Source organism: Eleutherodactylus coqui, chromosome 3, assembly GCF_035609145.1.
Source record: "Eleutherodactylus coqui strain aEleCoq1 chromosome 3, aEleCoq1.hap1, whole genome shotgun sequence".
Classification (NCBI taxonomy): Eukaryota; Metazoa; Chordata; class Amphibia; order Anura; family Eleutherodactylidae; genus Eleutherodactylus; species Eleutherodactylus coqui.
In genome coordinates, this window is record NC_089839.1 from 91081203 (window position 1) to 91105351 (window position 24149).

Below are 24149 nucleotides of genomic sequence, written 5' to 3' on the forward strand. Positions count from 1 at the left end.
AGTACTTGTGTGTGCATCTTCTAAAATCTGTGATTTTATTTTTTATTTGGCAGGTTCAGCCAGTAGGAAACGCTGCATTAGCATTCAGTCCTGAAGTATTAAATATAAGGTAAATCAGATACTGGCTAATAATAATTGTAGTTCTACGAATATTTCAAAGAAAAATCTGTTGTTGTGTTGCTCATGCCAAATGTAGTTTTCAAATGTCACTTTCCAAGACTGTTATGAGTGATGGCCATCTGTGAACAGATGTGGAGGACTTATCAGTGCTATGAAATAAATAAGGTGGGGGAATAATATGTAAAAATAGGGTGGAAAATAACAGCAGACCATTTTGTGTTGTGCAAGGCTGTTACTATTATTTTCTGCATATCAAAACAACAGTATGAGATAAACCACAGTGATTGAACACCATCATGTTCCCCACTCTTTTCTGTAACTTACTTCACACATTCATATGAACGAAGGAAGGCTGCGATCGACCTTCGCTTATACAAATGTGTGACCAGACAGCTGACTAAATATGGGCATTGTTTTAAAAACATACTCTGCTTAGTGAATAGAACTCTTTTATCATCTGTTTTATTGTTTTTGATCTTCCATACATATATAAACTTCATGAAGTGTAGGAATACTTATAGATTACCAAGGAAGGACCTCAGAGAGTTGGCAAACAGCGCATGACCAAGAAAATTTTAACCCTTAATTTGGAACACAAGAACATAGCTGTAACGCTGCATTGCGCTAACAATAGAACAATTCAGCAAGCAGGTAGAGGTAAAATAAACACCAACACACCACTTTTTCTTTAAACCTCAAGACCAGATTGCACTCCACCCCCTTGTAGGTAAGTCCAAACAATGCAAGGATCCAGCAAGCAGAGATCCGCCTTGGGAGCTGCCGCCCGGGAGCGGGAGCCTGCAGACGGCTCTCCATTGTCATCCTATCTGACAGATAGGCTGATCGCGGAGAATTGCGGCAATTCGCAGCATGTTGCAATTTGCCGCCCGTGAGCAGAGAATCGCTATGATTCTCCGCTCATGGACAGGGGGGGCTGTGCTTTTCATAGCAACGATATGGAAAGCGTGCATTGCGTTTTCCGCGGCCGGATTATCGCCGCAGAAAACACAATGCAATAACACCCGTGGACAGGCAGCCTTAGTCTAATTGCGCATACAAATAGCGATGCAACGAAATTGGGCACATTCGCTTTATAAGACGCGGCGACTTATCCCCACCACTCTCGGGGGAATAAAGGTGCATCTTATAAAGCGAAAAATACGCTATGGGTTTCAGGCGCTAGATATTCGTTCTTAATTGAGCTGTCCTGCTGTGTCCAGTTGTGTATTTGTTTGGATTTGCTGACACAGGTTTGGAGTCCATGCAACTTGAACTTGGAAGTTCAAAGAAAAAGTGGCACGTTGGTGTTTCTATTTCTTTCTTCTGCGTTACTTTGTATATCCACCAAACCATATATATTTTTGTATAAGTTTTGTAATTACAATATTCTGTCGTATTAATTATTTCAACATCTCATTACATTCTCAATTAAGGGTGCGTTCACACAAGTGTGTTTTTGTGCGTACTTAGGTGTGTACATACATCCGCACCTAGGTACTAGCAAAAACACGCGTGAACACAGCTGCGTGCTTGTTGTCACTAGAGCCGCGGCTGCTGCCGGCGGCTCCATTGAAAACAGTGCTCTGCCAGCCCTCTGCATTCTTTTTCAGGGAAGGTATTTGCATATAAGCCCTTCCCTGAAAAAGAAGCATTTTAGTGCTAAAAATAAAAAAAAACTTACCTCTCCGCCGCTGCCGTGACCCCCGCGGGCATGAAGAACACATCTGCCGCATGCGGCAGCTGTTTCCTTCACCCCCGCTAGTTAAAAGAATTCCCTGCTGCTACATCTGCGAAATCTGTGGCAGATGCAGCAAAGGGAATTCTTCAATTCTCAACAACAGCTGTCACACATGACAGCTGCGGTAGAGAATCCTGCTGCCGGCATCCCGTCAATGGCTTTTCAGGGAAGGGCTTTATAAGCCCTTCCCTGAAAAGCCATTTAAAAAAGTGTATTTAAAAAAAAAAAATAAATAAAATACTTACCTCCCTTCAGCTGCCGGGGCTCAGCTGCGACTTCTGGCGCTTTAGCTATCAATGGCTTTTCAAGGAAGGGCTTCATAAGCCCTTCTCTGAAAAGCCCTTTAAAATAGTGTACAAAAAAGAAAATTATACTCACCTGCCGGGCCTCAGCCGCGGCTTTTGCAGCTGTCCCCGGCTCTGTAGTTCTGAGCTATCGGCAGCCCCGGCAGGTGAGTATACATATATATTTTTTTGTACACTATTTCAAAGGGCTTTTCAGGGAAGGGCTTTCGAAGCCGGGGACAGCGGCAGAAGTCGCGGCTGAGCCCCGGCAGGTGAATTTATGAAGCCCTTCCCTGAAAAGCCATTGACGGCTGTCGGGGCTCAGTTGCGACTTCTGCCGCTGTCCCCGGCTCTATAGCGCTGCTGAGCTATCAGCAGCCGGTGATTTAAAATCTCCACCTGCAGGTAGCTTTGATTGTGATTGGCTGAACTGCTACCAGCAGGCGGGGATTCAGCCAATCACAATCAGAGCTACCAGCAGGCGGGGATTTTAAATCGCTGGCTGCTGATAGCTCAGTACTACAGAGCCGGGGACAGCAGCAGAAGTTGCGGCTGAGCCCCGGCAGGTGAGTATTTTAAATTTTTTTTCACACTATTTTGAAAGGCTTTTCAGGGAAGGGCTTATGAAGCCCTTCCCTGAAAAGCCATTAATGGCTCCCGGGACTCAGCGGCGACTTCTGCCGCTGTCCCCGGCTCTGCACTGCTGTTTTGAGCTATCAGCAGCCGGAGATTTAAAACCCCCGCCTGCTGGTAGCTTTGATTGTGATTGGCTGAAGCGCTTCAGCCAATCACAATCAGAGCTACCAGCAGGCGGGGACTTTAAATCTCCGGCTGCTGATGGCTCAGAACTACAGAACCAGGGACAGCTGCAGAAGCCGCGGCTGAGCTCCGGCAGGTGAGTATTTTTTCTCTTTGTTTTTGGACACTATTTAACAGGCTTTTCAGCGAAGGGCTTATAAAGCCCTTCCCTGAAAAGCCATTGCCGGCTGCCGGGGCTCAGCCGCGACTTCTGCCGCTGTCCCCGACTCTGCACTGCTGTTTTGAGCTATCAGCAGCCGGGGATTTTAAATCCCTGCCTGCTGGTAGCTCTGATTGTGATTGGCTGAAGTGCTCAGCCAATCACAATCAAGCTACCAGCAGGCGGGGATTTTAAATCCCCGGCTGCTGATAGCTCAGAACTACAGAGACAGGGACAGCGCCAGAAGTTGCGGCTGAGCCCCGGCAGCAGAAGGGAGGTGAGTATTGTTGTTTTTTTTTTTATACACTCTTTTAAATGGCTTTTCAGGGAAGGGCTTATGAAGCCTTTCCCTGAAAAGCCATTGACGGGATGCCGGCAGCAGGATTCTCTACCACAGCTGTCATGTGTGATAGCTGCGGTTGAGAATTGAAGAATTCCTCTGCTGCATCTGCCTGAAAAAGAATGCAGGGCTGCCAGCAGAGCATTGTTTTCAATGGAGCCGCTGGCAGCAGCCGCGGCTCCATTGAAAACAATGCGTGCATTCCCTGTGGTGCACGCATGACCTATCTTTGCAGGCACGCACCTGCAAAGTACGGACATGTGAACACACCATAGGGAATGCACTGTTGCAAATACAAGCGTGTTTTTGTGCGTGCGTATGCACGCTCAAAAACACGCTCGTGTGAACGCACTCTAAGGGTGACTACCCACTGCAGTTCTTTTTCACAGCAAAATTTGCAGCTTTTTTTTGTCCACGGGGTCTACGGAACTCGTTAATGTTAAAATTGTGATCGCGCAAAAATCTAATCGAATTTCACAGTGAAAAAGAACTGTAGTGGGTAGTCACCCTGAGGGTGCATTCAGATGATCGTATATTGGCTGGGTTTTCACTCCCAGCTGATATACGTCGTCCCTCTCTGCAGGGGGAGGAAGCTGGAAGAGCCGGGAGCAGTGCACTAAGCTCCCGCCTCCTCTCCGCCCCTCGCCACTATTTGCAATTGGAGGGGGTGAGGTGGGGCGGAGCTAAGTTCTGGGAATTAGCTCCGCCCCCGCCCCGCCTCTCCTCGCTGAAAATAGTGCAGGGGGGTGCAGAGGAGTCAGAGAGGGGGCGGGAGCTCAGAGCACTGCTACCGGCTCTTCCAGCCTCCTCCCCCTGCAGAGAGAGACGGCGTATATCGGCTGGGCGTGAAAACCCAGCCGGTATACGGTCGTCTGAATGCAGGCTTAGTGTAAACTAGGCATCACATTTTAGATTCTATTAACTTTATATTCCCTTTTGCTAAGCAGTAATGAGCAGTTTGCTTATCTTTTTAGTGAGGATATCACTGTTCTTACATTTCATGCTGTGTGTTTTTTTTTACAGACTCATTTCAAGTCCACCGCTGGCTAATGGAGCTGCCTGCAATGTTGTGGTATGCAGCTGTATTTTAAATTACACATTTTTAAAATTAATTTGTTTTTTTACATTTCAGTTCTATTTTCATAATATATTAAATTTTAAAACGACATATTCACTACAGAACTATTTTAAAATAATTGCATTTATTTTTTTTGTAGTCTGAGCTCAATTATATTGGATTGTTCAATGAATTTTGCCAGAGAAATCATTGCTTACAACGCGGTTTTGCAGATGATCAGAGAGGACCTCCGCATATGCCAGAGTAAGTGACAAATAATATTTAAAAAATGTGCCTGCACTTTTAGGTGACTTTCCAGGTTAAAGTGGCCCCACGGTTTGGCGATGAAATTCGGTCCCGGGACAAAAAGGGGAAAGGGAGCATATTACCTGTAATTGTTCTTTGCCGTCCCTCCGATCCGCCAGTTCCAAGTCGTGTTTTTGGCCATCGAAGATGACTAACACAGTGTTCAGACTACTTAATCCTCACCGTGCATTGGTAGCGTCATGCTGCCAATGTATTGGAAATGGCACTGGTGATTAGTGTACTAAGTAGGCATCCTTTGCCATTTATGTGCTGATTGAAAAAATGGAGACAGTAAAGAACTGTTCCTGCCTTTAGTACAGGGCCTCCCGGTGTTACGTGATGACAGTTGTGAAGAGGTTACAGGAAAGTTTCATGTGTCATAGAATGGTAGACTTGGAAGGGACCTCCAGGGTCATCTGGTCCAACCCCTGCTCGGTGCAGGATTCACTTAATCATCACATGTGTCCATATCATTTACACATGTTTTTCTGGTAAATTTATAGACTGTGTTTCAAATGTGGCAAAACTAAATTTATTTGGATCCTGTGATTACATGTCTTGGGTGCAGTTGAAGGGAAAACCCTAAAGAATTGACAGTTGTCTCAGTGCTACATGTGGAACTGTAGGCAAAAGATGAGGACATTTTTCAAAAGCAAAAAGCTTTGCCGAAGACTATGGCCCACATTTACTAAGCAGTTTATGTAAAAAAAAGTGATATGATTTGAAAAAAGTGTTAGACGACTTTTTTGAAAAAATACCTTGAAATAAATGTATGCACATAGTACATGTATATTTTATTTTCTGACTTTTAGACAGCCCCAAGTGCATTAATCCTATTAATTTTTTCTTTATACTGGAGGACTATATATTACGTCATTAGATAAATGTTCTCTTATGTTAAACTTCTTTTTGCTAAACTCAATGTTGTTTTGCAGATTTTTCTCCAGTGCAGTAATTGGTGGTACAAAATATCCTGAAGCCACAGGGAAAAACAAGAAAGAAGCAAGGAAGAATGCTGCATATTTAGCATTAAAACTGCTTAAGCCGAAATATCCTGAGGATCTTCAGGTATACTTCTTTTACTAATTTCACAGAAAATAATCATATCCAAATTACTGAGGGTGAGTTGAAAACATCTATCACTGCAAATTCAAAGCCCCTAATTTGAAAATCATGCATTTTTTAATTTAACTGCTTAAGGACTAATGCCTCCGGCCAGATTCCTGCTGCGTTTTACGCAGTGGAAATCCGCGGTTCTGTCCCGCAGCTATTAGGTTCTATTAAAACTAATAGCTCAATGTTCACGCTGCGGAATTCCACCACGGAATTCAGCAGCGTAAAAGAAAAAGCGGCATGCTCTATTTGTCGTGGTAATACGCGCGGCCAGCTTCCATCATAGTCAATGGAAGCCAGCCGTCACGCTATACTTCCGCTGTAGCACAGCGGAAGTATCGCGTGAATACACGTCCCCGACCACCGCCGGCCGTGTCATTCCGTACTGCCAGCGTGTCACACGCTGTACTGCACATGTGCGCTGGCCTGCCACAGGGAAAGCTTACAGCAGATCCGGAGTGGTGAGTATTTGGGTTTTGGGGGGCGCTGTGCCGTACTGAGGCATAAGGCTGTATTTTTTTTTTTTATTTACATTTCCGGTTTATGCTCCCAACTTTCAAAAAAATCATAACTCTTTTGTTAATCCATCAATGTAGCTGTCTGATGGCTTATATTTGTAGGACGAGTCGTAATAATAATAGTCTTTTTTTGTGTAGCGCAAACTTATTCCGCAGAGTTGTATTTTTCAATAGTAATTTTTAATGTACCATATACTGTATTAAAGAAACTTAAAAAAAAATTCTAATTGGAATGAAATAGGGCAAAAAAGTAATTTTAACCATCCCTGGGTGGATCTTGCTTTTACGGAGTAGATAATGCGCCATAAATGAGATGATAAATTTATTCTATGTGTCAGTACAATTATGACGATACAAGATGTATATGTTTTATTTATATTATTGATGTATTACACTATATATATATATATATATATATATATATATATATATATATATATATATATATATATATAAATTTTGCTGTGCCACTATTTTTTTCTGCCCCCATTTTCTGATCGCTATAACTTTTTAATTTTTTATCAACATAGTCGTGTGCGGGCTCGATTTTTTATTTTTATTTATTTATTTTTAACAGAATGTCCCGTAGTTTCTACTAGTATCATTTTGAAGTAAGTACAGTTTTTTGTAAACAGTATTCCACATTGCTGTTCTAGATAGAAATATTCTAAACAAATCCTCCAGCTCAAAGTAATCTGTCGTCATCACTTCTTGATCATTCCAGCTACAACAGATCCCAGGACTTGATGATGTAGAAGAAGCAGAAGGAACTAGTTCAAAGTCTACAAGGTAACTCATTCTCTGTTATAGGATCCATGCTTCAACTGGTTCTCTGAACTGTAATTTAATCCTTTCAAACATTCTGATAAATCATTTTAAAATGTCGTGAATAAGGGAACAGTCCCACAGCATGCTTTACTTCTCTGTGGTATTCTGTCTCAGGGTTCCTGTACAGCTGCTGAAAACTGTTGACAATTTGCTATTCCCTATTCGTGTTTCATAGTACAAGCGATTTTCCATGCAAGAAACTATTGATGACATAGCCTCAGGTTCAGCTGATTGCCCGGACCGCTGTGAGTGTAGCAGGGACGTCATCGGCGGACTGGGAGTGGAAATGACAAAACGGGCTTCACTCCTAGTGAAATCAATAAGAGTTGATGCGACTGTTACACTTCTGCGTCCAACCCTGGGGTCAGAGGTGGATGTTTCTGAAGATTTATTAGTCACTTCAGCTCCCAATTTTTTTTTTAGTGGAAGTGAAGCTGGCTATGGTAAGATGTTTGGCCCTGCTGCAATGACAGTGGGCCAGGTGATCAGCTGAACGCTGGGGATCCTAAGCAGTGAGTCCCTGGCGGTTAACCATGGATGACCTATCTTGAGGATAGGTCATCAGTAGTTTTTGCCCAGAAAATCCCTTTAAGTAGTAAATGTGCATTTGTTCATTCAGAAAATTTTGAGACCGACAGGGAATTTTGCAGGCAAAGCAGGACAGGAAGCCATCATATACTGAAGCCTTCCAACATTGTCTCCCTTTGTACCAGCACATAAATATTTTCAAATTATTATGCTGCTCTCACACTGGCATTAGTCAAAAGGCATCACTTTTTGGTGTATTCGAACAACGTTTTTAATGCACCCCATCATAGCAATGGGTGATGAGGTGCATTAAAAATTGCTGCAACGCACTAAAATAGAGCAGACAGCATTTTAAAAGCACAGCGTTAAAAATGCTGCACTCAAACGCTTGTGTGAAAAGCCCCATTGCAATGAATGGAGGCATTTTGCAGCAGTTTTAGCGGACAATTTTAACGCTGCACTAAGCGCTGTAAAAAAGCTCGAACAGCTTTATGCTTCCCGTAACTTTATAAATCACTGTAACAATCTAAGAGTCTGCTTATCTTTATCTTGTTTAATAAATAAGTTCTTGGGGGAAAAAATGATTTATCCAACCCCAGATTAGCAAACTTTGTGCTGGTTGCGCTGTATAAGTAGAAATATATATCTACATTTTTATCCTGCAGTTCTGAAGAGAGATCTTCAAGTGAGCAGAAGACAGAAAGTGAATCAGCAGCGGCGGAAAGCAGTGATTCTCAGGTATCGTGTAATTTGTAACATTCCAATAGTAATACTTTATTGTATAATAAGTTTCACTGTCGGGATTCTTTTTTCAACTCTAAAACATAACATTTAATAAATTTCAAACTAAAAAGACTTCACACAAAGCCTGACGTACACACAAAGACAGTTTTCAAATACCAAAAAATGCTCCTATCAAATGTTCCATTAATGGGTATGGAGCATGAAAAAAGGGGGGATAGAAAGAACCAGTCGCCTAAAATGAATCTGAATGGACTGATGAGTCAATTACAATAAGAAGTGACCCAGGTCGTTAGACATCAATAAGGAAGCCGCCAGCCGACCATTAGGGCTGGTGCTGCTGCTATTCTTTATTTTGGTTCCTGCTTGGGTCTGGGTGGAGAGGGAATGCTACTCTATATTAGCCTCTACCTATAGTATTTACTAGCCCTCACCCTTGGTCACTAGAAACACTACTATTGAACTAGTGACATCTGTATTCTTCTAAATCTAATAGCGGGTGTTTAGTACTACCGTCGATACTAGGTTCCTGATGAAACTAGCTATTTCTAGCGGAAACGCGTCGAACCTCTAAACCAGATAAAATCATAATTTTAGGTGAACCTGACTTTTGAATCAACTTCCATTTGTTGAGAATTGGTTCCATTAACTTCTATTGGTGCTCAAGGGGTCTAAACGTTACACTAGGATACTCTATCCAAACTTTAGACCTAGTACCTAATCCAATTTTTTATGTTGGATCACAGGAACTATTAGATTGATGTCTAAGGACCTGGGTCACTTCTTATTATAATTGACTCATCAGTCCATTCAGATTCATTTTAGGGGACTAGTTCTTTCTATCCCCCCTTTTTTCATGCTCCATACCCATTATAGGAACATTTGATAGGAGCATTTTTTTGTACTTGAAAACTGTCTTTGTGTGTACGTCAGGCTTTGTGTGAAGTCTTTTTAGTTTGAAATTTATTAAATGTTATGTTTTAGAGTTGAAAAAAGTATCCTGACAGTGAAACGTATTAGTTGGCATCCAGTTGATTTTTCTGCCTCAGTGAAACTGTTTTATTGTGTAATAACATCATCGTGTTGGATTTACTTAAAACCTTTTGACTTTTAAAATTCAAACTGAAAAAATTTATCACATTAACTAAATACAAATGTAGTGAATGCATAAATGTTATCCACTTGTAAGTGTGAATAAATGCCTTTAAACCATTGTTTCCCCTCTCCTTTTCAAACTGTTCAAACTATATTAAGTTGGGAGAAAAAGCTCATCCTGCATGAACTACATACAGCTTAAAGGAGATGTCCCGCGCCGAAACGGGGTTTTTTTTTTTTTTAAACCCCCCCCCCGTTCGGCGCGAGACAACCCCGATGCAGGGGTTAAAAAAACCACCCGCACAGCGCTTACCTGAATCCCGGCGGTCCGGCGTCTTCATACTCACCTGCTGAAGATGGCCGCCGGGATCCTCTGTCTTCATGGACCGCAGGGCTTCTGTGCGGTCCATTGCCGATTCCAGCCTCCTGATTGGCTGGAATCGGCACGTGACGGGGCGGAGCTACACGGAGCTACACGGAGCCCCATAGAGAAGAGGAGAAGACCCGGACTGCGCAAGCGCGGCTAATTTGGCCATCGGAGGGCGAAAATTAGTCGGCACCATGGAGACGAGGACGCCAGCAACGGAGCAGGTAAGTATAAAACTTTTTATAACTTCTGTATGGCTCATAATTAATGCACAATGTACATTACAAAGTGCATTATTATGGCCATACAGAAGTGTATAGACCCACTTGCTGCCTCGGGACATCTCCTTTAAACCTTGCACACCCGCGAAGGCCAATGATCAGAACATTTTCCTGTTAACGGCAGTATTGCTGGCAAAATCTTTTAGCTGTTTGCCTCCTTGAGTGGGCCAGCTTATACATTGTGGGACTGTACTCAATGTTTTCAGAGGCACTATGAGAATAGTTGTAAGCAATCATCATCTGAAGCTGACTTTCTCAATTTTTATGAAGTTGATGAATAACGTATATATATTTTTATTTTGTTTAGATTACATTTCATTCTTCAGCTGGTGGGACCCCATCAGTACCAAGCAGACCACACAGGTAAGCTAATTTCATCTAATTTCATACAGATGTTTAATTTACCGTATATACTCGAGTATTAGCCTACCCGAGTATAAGCCGAGTCAATAGGTTTTACCACAAAAAACTGTTAAAACTTATTGACTCGAATATAAGCCTAGCTATACTCGAGTATATTCTAGGTTTAAAAAAAATGCAATACTCCCCTCCCAGCTGGCGTCTGTATCCCCGGCGCGATGGTCTCCCGGCAGTGCGGCAAGCTGCTTGAGAATTTTCCCCGCTGTCATCTCCCTGCTTGGCTTTGAATTCCCCGTCAGCGCTGTGTAAGTAAGCGCTGTGATTGGATTGAGCACCAGCCAATCACAACCGGCGCTCGATAAACCAATCACAGCCATTCAGTGATGTCATTCACTGTATGGCTATGAATAATCGAGCGCCGGCTGTGATTGGCTGGAACGTGATCTGATCCAAGTGCTTACTTACACAGCGCTGACAGCGGGGGAATTCAAAGCGGAGGAGGGAGATGACAGCAGAGAGAATTCTCAAGCTGCTTGCCGCACCGCTGGGGAGGCCATCGCGCTGGGGACACACCGGCTGGGAGGTGAGTTTTGTGGGCTTTTTTTGTTTTGTTTTTTACCTCAGTCGAGTATAATCCGAGGGGGGCTTTTTCAGCATAAAAAAATGTGCTAGAAAACTAGGCTTATACTCGAGTATATATGGTATTTATTTTATTTTTCAGACGTATTGCGTTAGCACCTAAATTTACAAACTGGGAGTCGATACATGATGTGACCACTACAGACAAAAGGTAAGACTCATCAGGAACATTAGATGCTCTGATCAAAAACTTTGAGATTTGTATTCAAAAGTTTCATGCTGTATCTATGGTTCATTTTACCATTTCAATTTCATGTTGGTGTATAATTGGCATGCCCTACCTCTATATTTCTCTAAATCATATACAGATTAAATCCGCCTGCCTATATTTTTGGTATTAAGAAGATATGGCTACCATTATAGATTTTACCGGGCTTGTCGCTTACCTTTTTTCAGATACATTTGAAGGAGGAATTTTTTAAATTATGCATTGATCTATCATCTAGCATTCCAACAACATATATCTCGTCACTCCCCTCCTAGGTGTCTCTTCACACTCGTAGGTGCTCTCCTTAACCCCTTAGTGATAAAGCCTGTTTGCGCCTTAGTGACGGAGTCAAATTTTGGAAATCTGACATGTCACTTTAACATAGAATAACTCCATAACGTTTTTGCAAATCCCAGTGATTCTGACATATTTCCATCTTTAATCAGGCGAACATTTGAAAAACTTTGTTTTTTTTTAACCATTTAGAAAACTTAAAAATTTAACATTCCTTATCAACATTTTGAGGAACACTTTGTTTTCCTACACCCGTTAATATATTCACTGAGGGGGGTCATGAATATTTTTTGTCAGGGATTAATGCAATTTAGAGTGAGAAAAAATAAAATTTAATATAGTGCACTGTTTGTCCTGTGTTCAGAAACATACACATTGTGGCCCTAATCTTATTTCTGTATGTACAATGGGGCCCAAACCGAAAGGAGCAGCCGGTGGCTTTGAGAACAGAAATTTTGCTTGAAGGTGATTAAGGCCCCATTGACCACTTGTAGAGCTCTTGAGCGGTCAAAACGACAGAGAACCCCCACAAATTACGCCATTTTGAAAACTAGCCCCCTTAACGAATTCATCTAGCGGTGTACTGCGTATTTTGACCCCATAGTTTTTGAATGAATCTAAGCAAAGCAGAAGGAAAAAAAAATACAATATTTCATTTTTTTTGGCAATCGTGTCATTTTAAAAACTGTTTTTCTACAACACACATATCAATGAAGACTTTTCACCCCAAAATGCATACCCCCGTTTGTCCCGTGTTCAAAAACATACCCGCTGTGGCCATAATATTATATCCGTATGCACAACGGGGCCCCAAACGAAAGGAGCAGCCAGTGGCTTTCAGAACAGACATTTCGATGGAGGGTGATTTAGGCCCCATTGCCCATTTGTAGAACCCTTTAGCGGCGAAAACGACAGGGAACCCCCACAAATGACCCCATTTTGAAAACTAGATCCCTTAACTAATTCATCTAGGGGTATACTGCGTATTTTGGCCCCTTACAGTTTTTGAATGAATCTAAGCAAAGGAAAAGAATCACGATTTTTTAAATTTTTGGCAATCGTGTCATTTTAAAAACAGGTGTTTTTGTACAGCACACATAGGAATGAAAACTTACACCGCAAAATGGATACCCCTGTTTGTCCCGTGTTCAGAAATATACCCATTGCGGCCCTACTCTTCTGTTTGACTGCACAATAGGGCCAAAACCGAAAGGAGCATTGAAGTTTAACTGTTTTTAACTTTTACGTGATTGCCATTGTTCGTTGGGTAACGGCGATCACGTGACTGGGGACCGCTCACCGCGGCTCTTGGTCACGGCTCCAGACTCTCGGCTACTACCTTTAGAAGCCCAGAGCAAGGAGATTTTAAATTTCCCAGACCCTCCCCAGCTTCTGTGCTCGCGTCCATCATTTTGCCAACGTGTGCATGCGCCATATTTGGGTAAAAGGTCAACAGATAAAGATCCTGTCGGGGGACATCACTGGAGGCCTTAGGCCTCCTGCACAAGGACAGGTTGGACCCCGCATGTGGGATTTCCGCAGCAGAGTTCGAGCCAGTGCCCCCAGAGAATCTGTCCGGCGGCTTCTGCACACGCTGCGGATGTGCCAGCCGGCACTCCGTTGCGCATGTGCAGTAGGCGCCGGGGAGGTGACACGTATCCCGCGATACCTCCGCAGTGCTCACGATTTATTCTCCATGAGCAGAAAATTGCAATCGTTGCATAAAATGGCGTTTTGCCATTGAATACTATGGGCTGTATTTGCTGTGGAGTCCGGAGGCGGATGCCTACTGTGGACCCCGCAATGCAAATATGCCCGTGTGCAGGAGGCCTTACGCAAGTAATTTCACTGTGTCTCATGGATCAGATCTGTGAAGAGAGGTGAAATTTTAACTTCTTTTTTTTTATCCATTGGACAGAATAGATCTCAATGACTTGTGTTTAGTGATGTTTTTTGTAGTTCTGCTTTTTTATACCTTGCCTTTTATTTCTGCTCCTTTCATTCCTGAACCATTGCTTTGAAGAGATTGTCTCACGAACATAACCCTTGTCCATATGCCCTGCTAGGGGATATTCACATCATAGATGAGGGCAAACGGCAAACATCAGCTTTTATTCTTGCGGACTAGAGCCTTCCATGTAGTACATTCTGGATTATGTGCTTCAGTGTGTCTTCCTGATCCCTGAGGTTCAATGAGCACCATAAAAAAATTAGCAAAATATTGAAATATATTTGCTACATGACCTGATTGCTACTTGCATAATGATGTCACCAATGTTAACATAGATTACCCTTGAGGTAATATGTTGTCAGGATGACACATCATCATGCAGCCATGTTCATATAGTGTGAGCTGAGGGGGTAGTTAGCCACAATGCAGGAACGAAAAGAAATGCTGAATTAGAAAGTTCATTATCTTTTGATTTGCCTATTGAACATTATTTTTGCAAGCCAGAAGAACTTTTGGGAAGAATGTTGTATTCTGTGTGAACATGGAATGTTTTATACACTTGTGAATTTGTATGACCTTTTCTGATTGCCATAAATGAAGTCGATAGAAAGTTCAGTAATTTTGTATCGTATGTCATTCAAAAGTGAAATATTTTCATGGTTAAATTTTGTGCTATGGCACCATGCAGTTTATTTAATGATTTTTTTTTTCTCCAGCTTTCAACGGGATTTTGACAATATTACAAAACTTGATTCTGGTGGATTTGGGATAGTATATAAAGCAAGAAAAAAACTTGATCAAAAATACTATGTTGTTAAAAAAGTAAAGAGGCGCTCGGAGTAAGTATCTTGCACAGACATGAATGGTTCCCACATAACAACACCAATATACAGTGTGTGTGTGTGTGTGTGTGTGTATAATACATACACACAGGGTGTTCGTCTGCTGTTATAGCTCATCCATGCGAAGGACACTTAAGTTGGAACACAAGCATTGTCTTTGGCTGCAGATTGATTGCTTGACTGACCCCCCCCCCGTTCACCAGAATAATTCTTAACATTCTTCTCTGACCCCTTTTTATTGATAAGTTGTTTATATACACAGGATCTCTGTGTCCCTGGATGTATTTTTTCAATTTCACGGTTCTCGGTATACACCTCACAAGGTCGGCAGCTTTGACATACTTGCCTGGCTAGTCTTTCATCAGTGACCAGGTGTCATTCAAAGTTATTGAGATCGCTCAATTTTCTCATTCTAATATGGATCCACACTGAAGCTGATCCATGGAAAACTTGCTCAATTGATTTCATGCCGCACTCTTGGGTCATATGTCTATTTTCCATACAGTGACGTTATAATCGTGAAAAGGCCAATGTCTTTAGTGACAGATCTTTTTTGTGTTTTTTCTATTTTCGTTTTTTCCTCCCCTCTGATAAAAAATCGTAACTCCTTTATTTATCAATAAACGCAGCTGTATAAGGGCTTGTTTTTTGCTGGACGAGTTGTATTCTTTAATTATACTATTTAATGTACCATATAATATACTAAAAAACCTTTAAAAATCCCTAAGTGGAGAGAAATGTAAAAAAAAATGTGCCCCTTGTTTCTACAGCGCTCAAACTGCAACAAAAATGACATTAGAACTTTATTCTATCTTCTGCGCAAAAAATCTTTTTTATTTTTTTGTCGACATAGCTGTGTGAGGGCTCATTTTTTGCGGGATGTCCCGTAGTTTCGTTGGTACCATTATAGAATATCTAAGAGTTTTTGATCGCTTTTTTTGCATTTTTTTCTGGTAAACGGAAGGACCAAAAAAGGGCATTTCTGTTGTGTTTTTTTTTTCTAAATGCGTTACTTTGATAGATCAGACTTTTATGGATGCAATGTATTTTTGATTTATTGTTTCGATTCTTTTATTATAAATAAGGCAAAGGATTTTTTTTAACTTTTATTACGTTTTTTTTAATAATTAGAAAAACTTTAATAAAGGAGCTGTATATCTTTGATATATTACTGCAACCAATAGTTATCTATTTTTCTTATTTCATATGGAGAACCATTCTCCATTTAAGTTAAAGTTTAAAATACTTGTGATACAGTATTTCTAACTTTTTTTTTTTTTAAAGGGTTGCATTAGGGTGTTTCTTTATTTTAAAATGGCCAAATCAGCATTATCTTACAAACCTACAGCACTTGTATGAGATTTTATTGAAAAATGACTCTGATCCATTTTATCCTCCATTCCTTCCTGCTGTTGCTCCCTTATACTTCCTGAATGGTGAATCGGCATGTCGTTTGCCCCCGTGTGATTGCTAGGTAGAAGAATGCAGTCAACAAAGTGCAGTGTCCCCAAATCTCCCTGCTTTTATAATATGATAAATGCTTTTTATTTCGGCGGCAGCTTGCAGCATTTGCAGAAGAAAATATGTATCGGCTGCATGAACATATCTGTCTTTAATAGAGCGCAGTCTGTACATTATTATAGTATGTAATATTACCTATCATTGTTCGGTCAGCAGCTTTTCCTCCCGTATTGCCCCCTACACATAGATGCTCATCCACGTTCTCAATAGTGAGAGGAGAATAAGATACTGGCAGGTGACGGGGGTATAAGTTGGTATTTTATTGTGCCGTCTCTTCTCTTTCTCATGTCATTCTTTTGCATTTAAATAGAAAAGATGAGAATGAGATCAAAACGTTGGCAAGCTTAGAACATAAGAACATTGTTCGGTATTACCATGCCTGGGCTGGAGAAGATACCTTTTCAGATCAAAGCAGCAGCGGGTAATTCTATTGTTATTCAGTGTTTGTGCTTAAGACTTTTAAAGAGAATCTGTCACCATGAAAAATAATTCTGAGCCAATATACTGTGTGAATAGTTTAAAGGGAATGTGTCATCAGTAAATGACCTGTTTTATAAGGCCGCTCTCATCCGCAGCTCCCTGGCTCATTTATGAGGTGCACTAAACCCCAAAAAATAGAACAGACTCCGCTCAAAAATCGCGGTGCTGGAAAGCGCCATCAAGCGCAAGTCTGCGAGGACCCATTGATTTCAATAGGAGCATTATACCGCAATAAACGCGGCGTTCAAAACGCTACGTAAATCGCGGTACAAAGTGCCTGTTTGAAAGGGGCCTAAATCACATTTTTGAGTTAAACTGCAGGTATCATGCTATAGTGCAGGAGATGCTGAGCAGATTGATATATATTTTTATGGAGAAGGATTTAGCATAACTCGTATTTCATTCATCTGAGCTGAACAGTCCAATGGGCGGTCCTATGACTGATTGACAGCTATTTTTGTATGCACAGCAATATATGTTTATAGTGGATGGAGCTTTGTTGGTCTGATAAAATATTTAGAATCCCCAGTACAGATGTAGATTTAGAGGATAACATTTAGAAAAACTGAGCTTTGAGTGCAATCAAACCACTTGTCTGCTGTATGTATGTGTGTGGGTGTTTCTCATGCTCTGCCCCTGATCACATGCTGGTGACATCATTGCAGGTCCTACAGTATGAAAAATGCAGAGCATGACAGCAGCCGTGTGCTTACAGGACCTTTGATGTCAGTCATGTGATCAGCAAACGGCACCTAGCTCCGCCCCCTGATCACATAACTATGACGCCATCGCAGGTCCTAAAGCATATATACAAGCCTGCCAGCAGCCTTGTCCTCACAAGCTGTGTGATGATGTCAGCATCATGTGATCAGTCACTTGTGTGGGAGGAGTCCAGGGCCACATGACAATGACAATGATCATACAGCAGCACAGGCTGACAAAGAATGTATGTAGTTCAGCTGAGTGTGTCACACGTGCATCTAGCAGAGATTTGTGTGTCTGTGCCACGTATGTCATGCAGCAGAGCTGTGTTTGTGTGGCGCATATCATGTAGCAGAGCTGTGTCTGTGCAGCACATTTCATGTTGCAGAGCTGTGTCTGTGCCACGCATGTCATGTAGCAGAGCTGTGTCCGTGCCGTGCATCTAATGTAGCAGAGCTGTGTCTGTGATGCTCATCTAATATAGCAGAATGGTGTCTGTGACATGCGCCTGTAATGTATCAGAGCTGTGTCTGTGCTGCACATGTCATGTAGCAGAGCTGTGTGTGTTTGATGTGCATGTAATGTACCTTGCTGTGTCTGTGCCGCGCATGTCATGTAGCAAAGCTGTGTGTGTTTGACATGCATGTAATGTAGCAACGCGGTGTCTGTGCTGCACATGTCATGTAGCAGAGCTGCGTCTGTGACACGCACACGTAATGTAGAGGAGCTGTGTCTGTGACATGTGCATGTAATGTAGCAGAGCTGTGTCTGTGCCGGGCATGTTGTGTAGCAAAGCTTTGTGTGTCTGGCATGCATATAATGTAGCAGAGCTGTGTCTGTGACACGCGTATGTAATGTAGTAGAGCTGTGTCTGTGACACGTGCATGTAACGTAGTAGAGCTGTGTCTGTGACACGCGCATGTAATGTAGCACAGCTGTGTCTCTGACATGCGCACGTAATGTAGCAGAGCTGTGGTTGTGACATGCACATGTACTGTAGAAGAGCTCTGTCTGTGACTCGCACATGTAATGTAGCAGAGCTGTGACATGCGCATGTAATGTAGCAGAGCAGTGTCTGTGACATGCGCATGTCATGTAGAAAAGCTGTGCAGCACATGTCATGTAGCAGAGCTTTGTGACATGCGCATGTCATGTAGCAGAGCTGTGTCTCTGCCACGAATGTCATGTAGCAGGGCTGTGTCTGTGCTGCGATGTAGCAGAGCTGTGTCTGTGCTGCGCATGTCATGTAGCAGAGCTGTGTCTGTGACATGCGCATGTCATGTAGCAAAGCTGTGCAGCACATGTCATGTAGCAGAGCTTTGTGACATGCGCATGTCATGTAGCAGAGCTCTGTCTGTGACGGGCATGTCATGTAGCAGAGCTGTGTCTGACGGGCATGTCATGTAGCAGAACTGTGTCTGACGGGCATGTCATGTAGCAGAGCTGTGGCTGTGACGCGCATGTCATGTAGCAGAGCTGTGTCTGTGCTGAGCATGTCATGTAGCAGTGCTGTGTCTCTGCTGATCATGTCATGTAGCAGAGCTGTGTCTATGCCGTGCATGTCCTGTAGCAGAGCTGTGTCTGTGCCGTGCATGTCGTGTAGCAGAGGTGTGTCTGTGCCGCGCATGTCGTGTAGCAGAGCTGTGTCTGTGCCGCGCATGTCATGTAGCAGAGCTGTGTCTGTGCCGCGCATGTCATGTAGCAGAGCTGTGTCTGTGCCGCGCATGTCATGTAGCAGAGCTGTGTCTGTGCAGCACATGTCATGTACCAGAGCTTTGTGACATGCGCATGTCATGTAGCAGAGCTCTGTCTGTGACGGGCATGTCATGTAGCAGAGCTGTGTCTGACGGGCATGTCATGTAGCAGAGCTGTGGCTGTGACGCGCATGTCATGTAGCAGTGCTGTGTCTCTGCTGATCATGTCATGTAGCAGAGCTGTGTCTATGCCGTGCATGTCCTGTAGTAGAGCTGTGTCTGTGCCGTGCATGTCGTGTAGCAGAGGTGTGTCTGTGCCGCGCATGTCGTGTAGCAGAGCTGTGTCTGTGCCGCGCATGTCATGTAGCAGAGCTGTGTCTGTGCCGCGCATGTCATGTAGCAGAGCTGTGTCTGTGCCGCGCATGTCATGTAGCAGAGCTGTGTCTGTGCTGCGCATGTCATGTAGCAGAGCTGTGTCTGTGCTGCGCATGTCATGTAGCAGAGCTGTGTCTGTGCCGCGGATGTCACGTAGCAGAGCTGTGTCTGTGCCGCGGATGTCATGTAGCAGAGCTGTGTCTGTGAGGCGCATGTCATGTAGCAGAGCTGTGTCTGTCACGTCCATGTAGCAGAGCTGTGTGTGTGTGACGAGCATGTAGCAAAGCTGTGTGGTGCAGAAACAATGATACTATAATTTCCTAATAATAATTACAAGTAAAGATATATAAAGAATGTTTAGATTTAAAAACATGTTGTTAAAAGCTGAACGCTGACTTTAAAGGGGTATTCGCATCTTCTTAATCAATGTTCATTGTGCCAAATAAGTGAAATAAAACATTTCACCAATTTGCTTCCTGTGTCCAAAATACAGCTCTGCGGCAATACCTTGCTTTTTCTAATCTCACTGTGTACAACTGGTTGTCCAGAAGACTTACTACCTCCCATTGCTCTGCAATTCATCTCAATACTAGGGCTTCTGGGCATGCTCAGAAGCTCACAAGCGATTCTATAGAGGTCAGTAGATCCTCTTTGTTTTACCCCTTCATGACCATAGTGCACCAGTTTACTGACTTCACTAATTAACTTTAAATCTGCACATACATATACTGTATACATATTTTTAAGGCAGAGAGGTTTGACTGACTACTGACAGTCAGCTCCTGTTGTAACAGCCTGGAATGGAGCAACCTGAGATCTTGGCAGTTTAACCCCTCACGTGCCGCAATCAATATCAACTGCAGCTTGTTAGCAGATGACAGGGTGAACGGGCTCTTTTTATCATCCATCAGCATACCGCAGTGCGATTACAAGGTACCATTGGGTTCACATGGCAACGAGAAGCCTGACAAAGGCCTTTCTGTCTGCCATGCAACTCAGCCTATTAGGCCCCACCTCTTGCAGAGTCTAATAGACTGTCATAGGCTTAGTAGAATGCATTACATGAGTAATTGTATATTCAAGGCCCCTTCAGAGACTAAAGAATAGTGTCAAAAAACTTCAATAAAGTTTAATTGAAAGATATAAAATACAGTTTAAAAAAATATGCAGGTTTCCCCATAAAAGCCCATTTTAAATGGATAAAATACCCACAAAGGTTACTGGGTATTACCGCATTTGTAACAACCCAGACAATAAATATATTTTGTTATTCATCTGTCATGGTGAACAAAATAAAAATATTTTAAAAAGTAATGCCAGAATTCTTTTTTTTGTTGTTCGCCTCCCAAAAAGCATAATAAAAAGTAATTCAAAAGTCATATGTAACACAAAGGGGACAACAACTTGCGATGCTTTGATCGCTCTTGCAGTATGATGTAATGCCATAGCAATCGGGCAGGCATTCTATCAAATCATACCTTGGGCATGGCTTGATAGGCATTCCGCGAAGACAGCCTTGGGGCCTTTCAGAAGGCCCCCAACTGCCATGGCACCCCCGCAAGCCTCCCTGCGATCTCATCGCAGGGGCCCAATACAGGCCCCCGAAACATTGACCGGTGGATTTAAATGTCGCTGTCAGAATTGACAGCAGCATTTTTAGGGTTAATGGCTCCAATGAGCCATGCGGCTTATTGGAGCTGTTGCCGACGCGTGTCGGCTGTAAGTAAACAGCCGATGCCCGCCTTGTATGAAGGGAGATCACCCCGCGATCTCCCTTCATACATATGTCGATGCTGCAGGACGTAACTGTACATCCTATAGAGTTAAGAGGTTAAAGAACTGCACAAGCACTGACCTCACCACTAAGGTCATCAGCGCTCATGCAGAGCATTTAGATCGCTGGGTTCTTACTGAGCGGGGAGCGTTTACACGTAATGAGAAGCCAGCTATAGTTTTTGAAACAACAGCGAACAAATAGTGAGCGGTTTTTTTCCCCTCTCGCATTTACACTGAATGATTATTGCTCAAATTCATTCATTTGAGGTGTTGTGCATCACGGAGGACTGAAGAAGGCAACAAATAGCATAGTTGGATGAACTGTGCAGGGAGTTTTTTGGTGACAATACTATGCCTACAGCTTATACCTGGGCAGCGGGAGTACACACATTCAGGAGGTGAGGTCCTGCCCAGGTGTAACCAGGAAGTAGCTGGCCACAGAAGCTGCACAAGAGGTATAACAGGTAGATGGGAACACCCCTTTAAGAAGCAGAAGTCATGTATGAGCTGTACATGGTGTTAGGGATAAATCCATGTTACGTTAATATGCTGTGGGGCTCCAAATCAGAGGTGGTTATGGCGGCCACCGTGAGAAAGCAATAGACACAGGCATCACGGTCGTGTCTTAGAGCAATCTGAGTTTATTGTGTACATTGCCTTATTCTTATACAAAAATAAGTAGGCGTATCCAAGTGTCGTCCGAATCAAAGGCTAGTGTTACAGAGGTTGAACTGCTATACAAAGGTCGACCTGCTTTACTCGTTAAACATAGACTTCTTGTCTGGTGTCTTGATCCCAATCTACATTTCAATCATATGCCCTACCTAGACAGCAGTTAAAAACAAAGCATTCCACACAACCTTTTGATCAGTGTAACGAGATAAACAAGATCTTGGAGACATGATGGACATTTAAGATTACACCTCTACTTAATGTAATTAAGTACTAACCTAAATGTACAAGCATTTAATGTATACAATTCAGGCCTAAAAGCCTCTGGAAACGTATATCACAGATGGATGAAATGTATACATATATAAGTTTTCATGTTCATAACCCTCACAGTCCCCCATTTTGAAACAGTCCATCTTGAAAAGAGCCTTTGTAGTGGTACTATCAAGGGTGCTAAGCCACCCTTGCCGGTCTTTCTATCCTCTTCGCCGGATCCCCACTGTTGTTGCTCTTTTACGTATGACTGTTTTAACGATATCGTAGAGGGAGCGATTCCAGATAATTTGCTTGTCTCCGTATCCCACAGAATGTCCATAAGTTGCAAACACTCAAAAGAATGAACAAAAGAAACAGTATTAGTAATGGGTGAAACATAAAATCCATCATCTTTCCTGCTGTAGGTGACCATCCAGTAAAAATATCATACCAGTTATATTCTGTGTGTACCTGGATCTTAGTACCTATGCTGACCAACTTATCTCCTACCCCTACATGTTTTTCTAATTCCATAAGGGAGAGGTTAGTAACATCCAAATTCTTTTGAAGGTGTTCAGTGTCTTTCATTAGCCTTACAATTCTACCCAAGGATGCAGTCAGAGTTGTCATAGGGATAGCATCTGGGTGCCAGTAGTACCTTAATGTTGCTTCAGCATCTGGCAAAAAGGTGTAAGTTTCTGTAAATCAATGTATCACCGACATGTTCTGTATACATCCAGACAATGGAGTGGTGAGATTATACATACTGGTGGTTTTAGTTTGGTTAGTAACAAGGTATATATATTGGGGGCCAACTTCTATCAGCATATAGATGAAGCAGGTAACACCGTCCAATCACATATGCTGACTGAAGGCTGCTGGAAACATGGCTCATATGCGGCTGTACTCCGTCCGCATGCTAGGCCATCCAGTGTTTCTTCACAGTTCTCTATACCATGGGTTTTATTTTCACTATAAATCATCATACCTGTGAACTTGGGCAACCAATATTGTAAAGTATATAGAGGCGGTCCAAACACCACAGGTAGTACTACAAATTTACACATCAGGCTTGTGTCCTTTACATCATAAAATCATTTCCCCAGTGCTATACTCATCAGAGCATTCTACACTATCAGCCCGGGGCCGTATCCAGGATGCTACTGGAATTACATTATTGAGAATATTTCTCCACAATTTTTCATTATTTGTCATCACATCTGACCGCTTTGTCCCTCTCGTGAATCATATATACATATTGCAGGCTACATTGTGTATAGTTCATGAATTTACTCATATTTACAAACAAATCCTTTTAAACCGCAAAACCAGATTAAAAAGCGTTAATACATCCTTATCATATCCTAATGCAAGACATCGGGGGAGGAACAAGGAAGGCATGCATTGTGCCTGAACATTTATCAATCTAGAAACATCCTGTCCTACCCCAGCCATTTTATTCTTCATCACCTCTAAATCTATAGAGTTCAGAACCCCTACACCTGTACCAATTCCCCCTAATAGGGTATCATACCATTTTCGTTTTCCTCTGGTGCAGGGTTTCATTGCCTGAAGAGAAATATTATAATGCACAATGGTTTTCTGGCTCTTTGTGGATGATAAGGGGTGTCAAATGCCTGGGAGTTACCCAGGGCAGACATGAAGTGTTGCATTATTTCACCTGTGAAATGTGTACCTCTATCTGACTCGATTACCTCTGGTACCCCGTATCTGCAGATTTCCTTATTCATGAGCTTCTTTTCGGTTACCTGCTCATTTACTTTTGTAACAGGGTACGCCTCCAACCTGAAAAACATCAACAACAACAAGCACATATTCATACTTCCCAACACGTGGGAGCTGAATGTCGTCAATTTGCAATCCCTGAAATGGGTAGAGTGGTCCTGGCAAGTGCCTTTGTGGTCAATTTACTTCTGCCCTGTTGCTTACGGCATAGCTCATGCAAAATTGGACAAATGATGTAGCAGCTACAGAGAATCCAGGGGGCAACCCTTTCTCTCTCAAGCATCAGTAGCATAGCTGCCTCCGATAGGTGAGTCTTTCTATGGATCAGCTGGGCCATCATGGGGTACAGGGATCGTGGTA

The 24149-nt window shown here is 42.6% G+C and overlaps 1 protein-coding gene across 1 annotated transcript in view; it reads left to right on the plus strand.

Moving 5' to 3' along the window:
• The window catches only part of LOC136620850 (interferon-induced, double-stranded RNA-activated protein kinase-like), a 55186-nt gene that overhangs the window by 8039 nt on the left and 22998 nt on the right, over positions 1–24149 (plus strand). Inside the window, exons 4-13 of the mRNA XM_066595874.1 lie at positions 54–109; positions 4464–4512; positions 4658–4761; positions 5739–5871; positions 7159–7223; positions 8456–8528; positions 10582–10637; positions 11356–11424; positions 14443–14565; positions 16400–16510. Coding sequence (XP_066451971.1) covers positions 54–109; positions 4464–4512; positions 4658–4761; positions 5739–5871; positions 7159–7223; positions 8456–8528; positions 10582–10637; positions 11356–11424; positions 14443–14565; positions 16400–16510 — 839 coding nt within the window. The remainder of the gene's footprint in view (positions 1–53; positions 110–4463; positions 4513–4657; positions 4762–5738; positions 5872–7158; positions 7224–8455; positions 8529–10581; positions 10638–11355; positions 11425–14442; positions 14566–16399; positions 16511–24149) is intronic.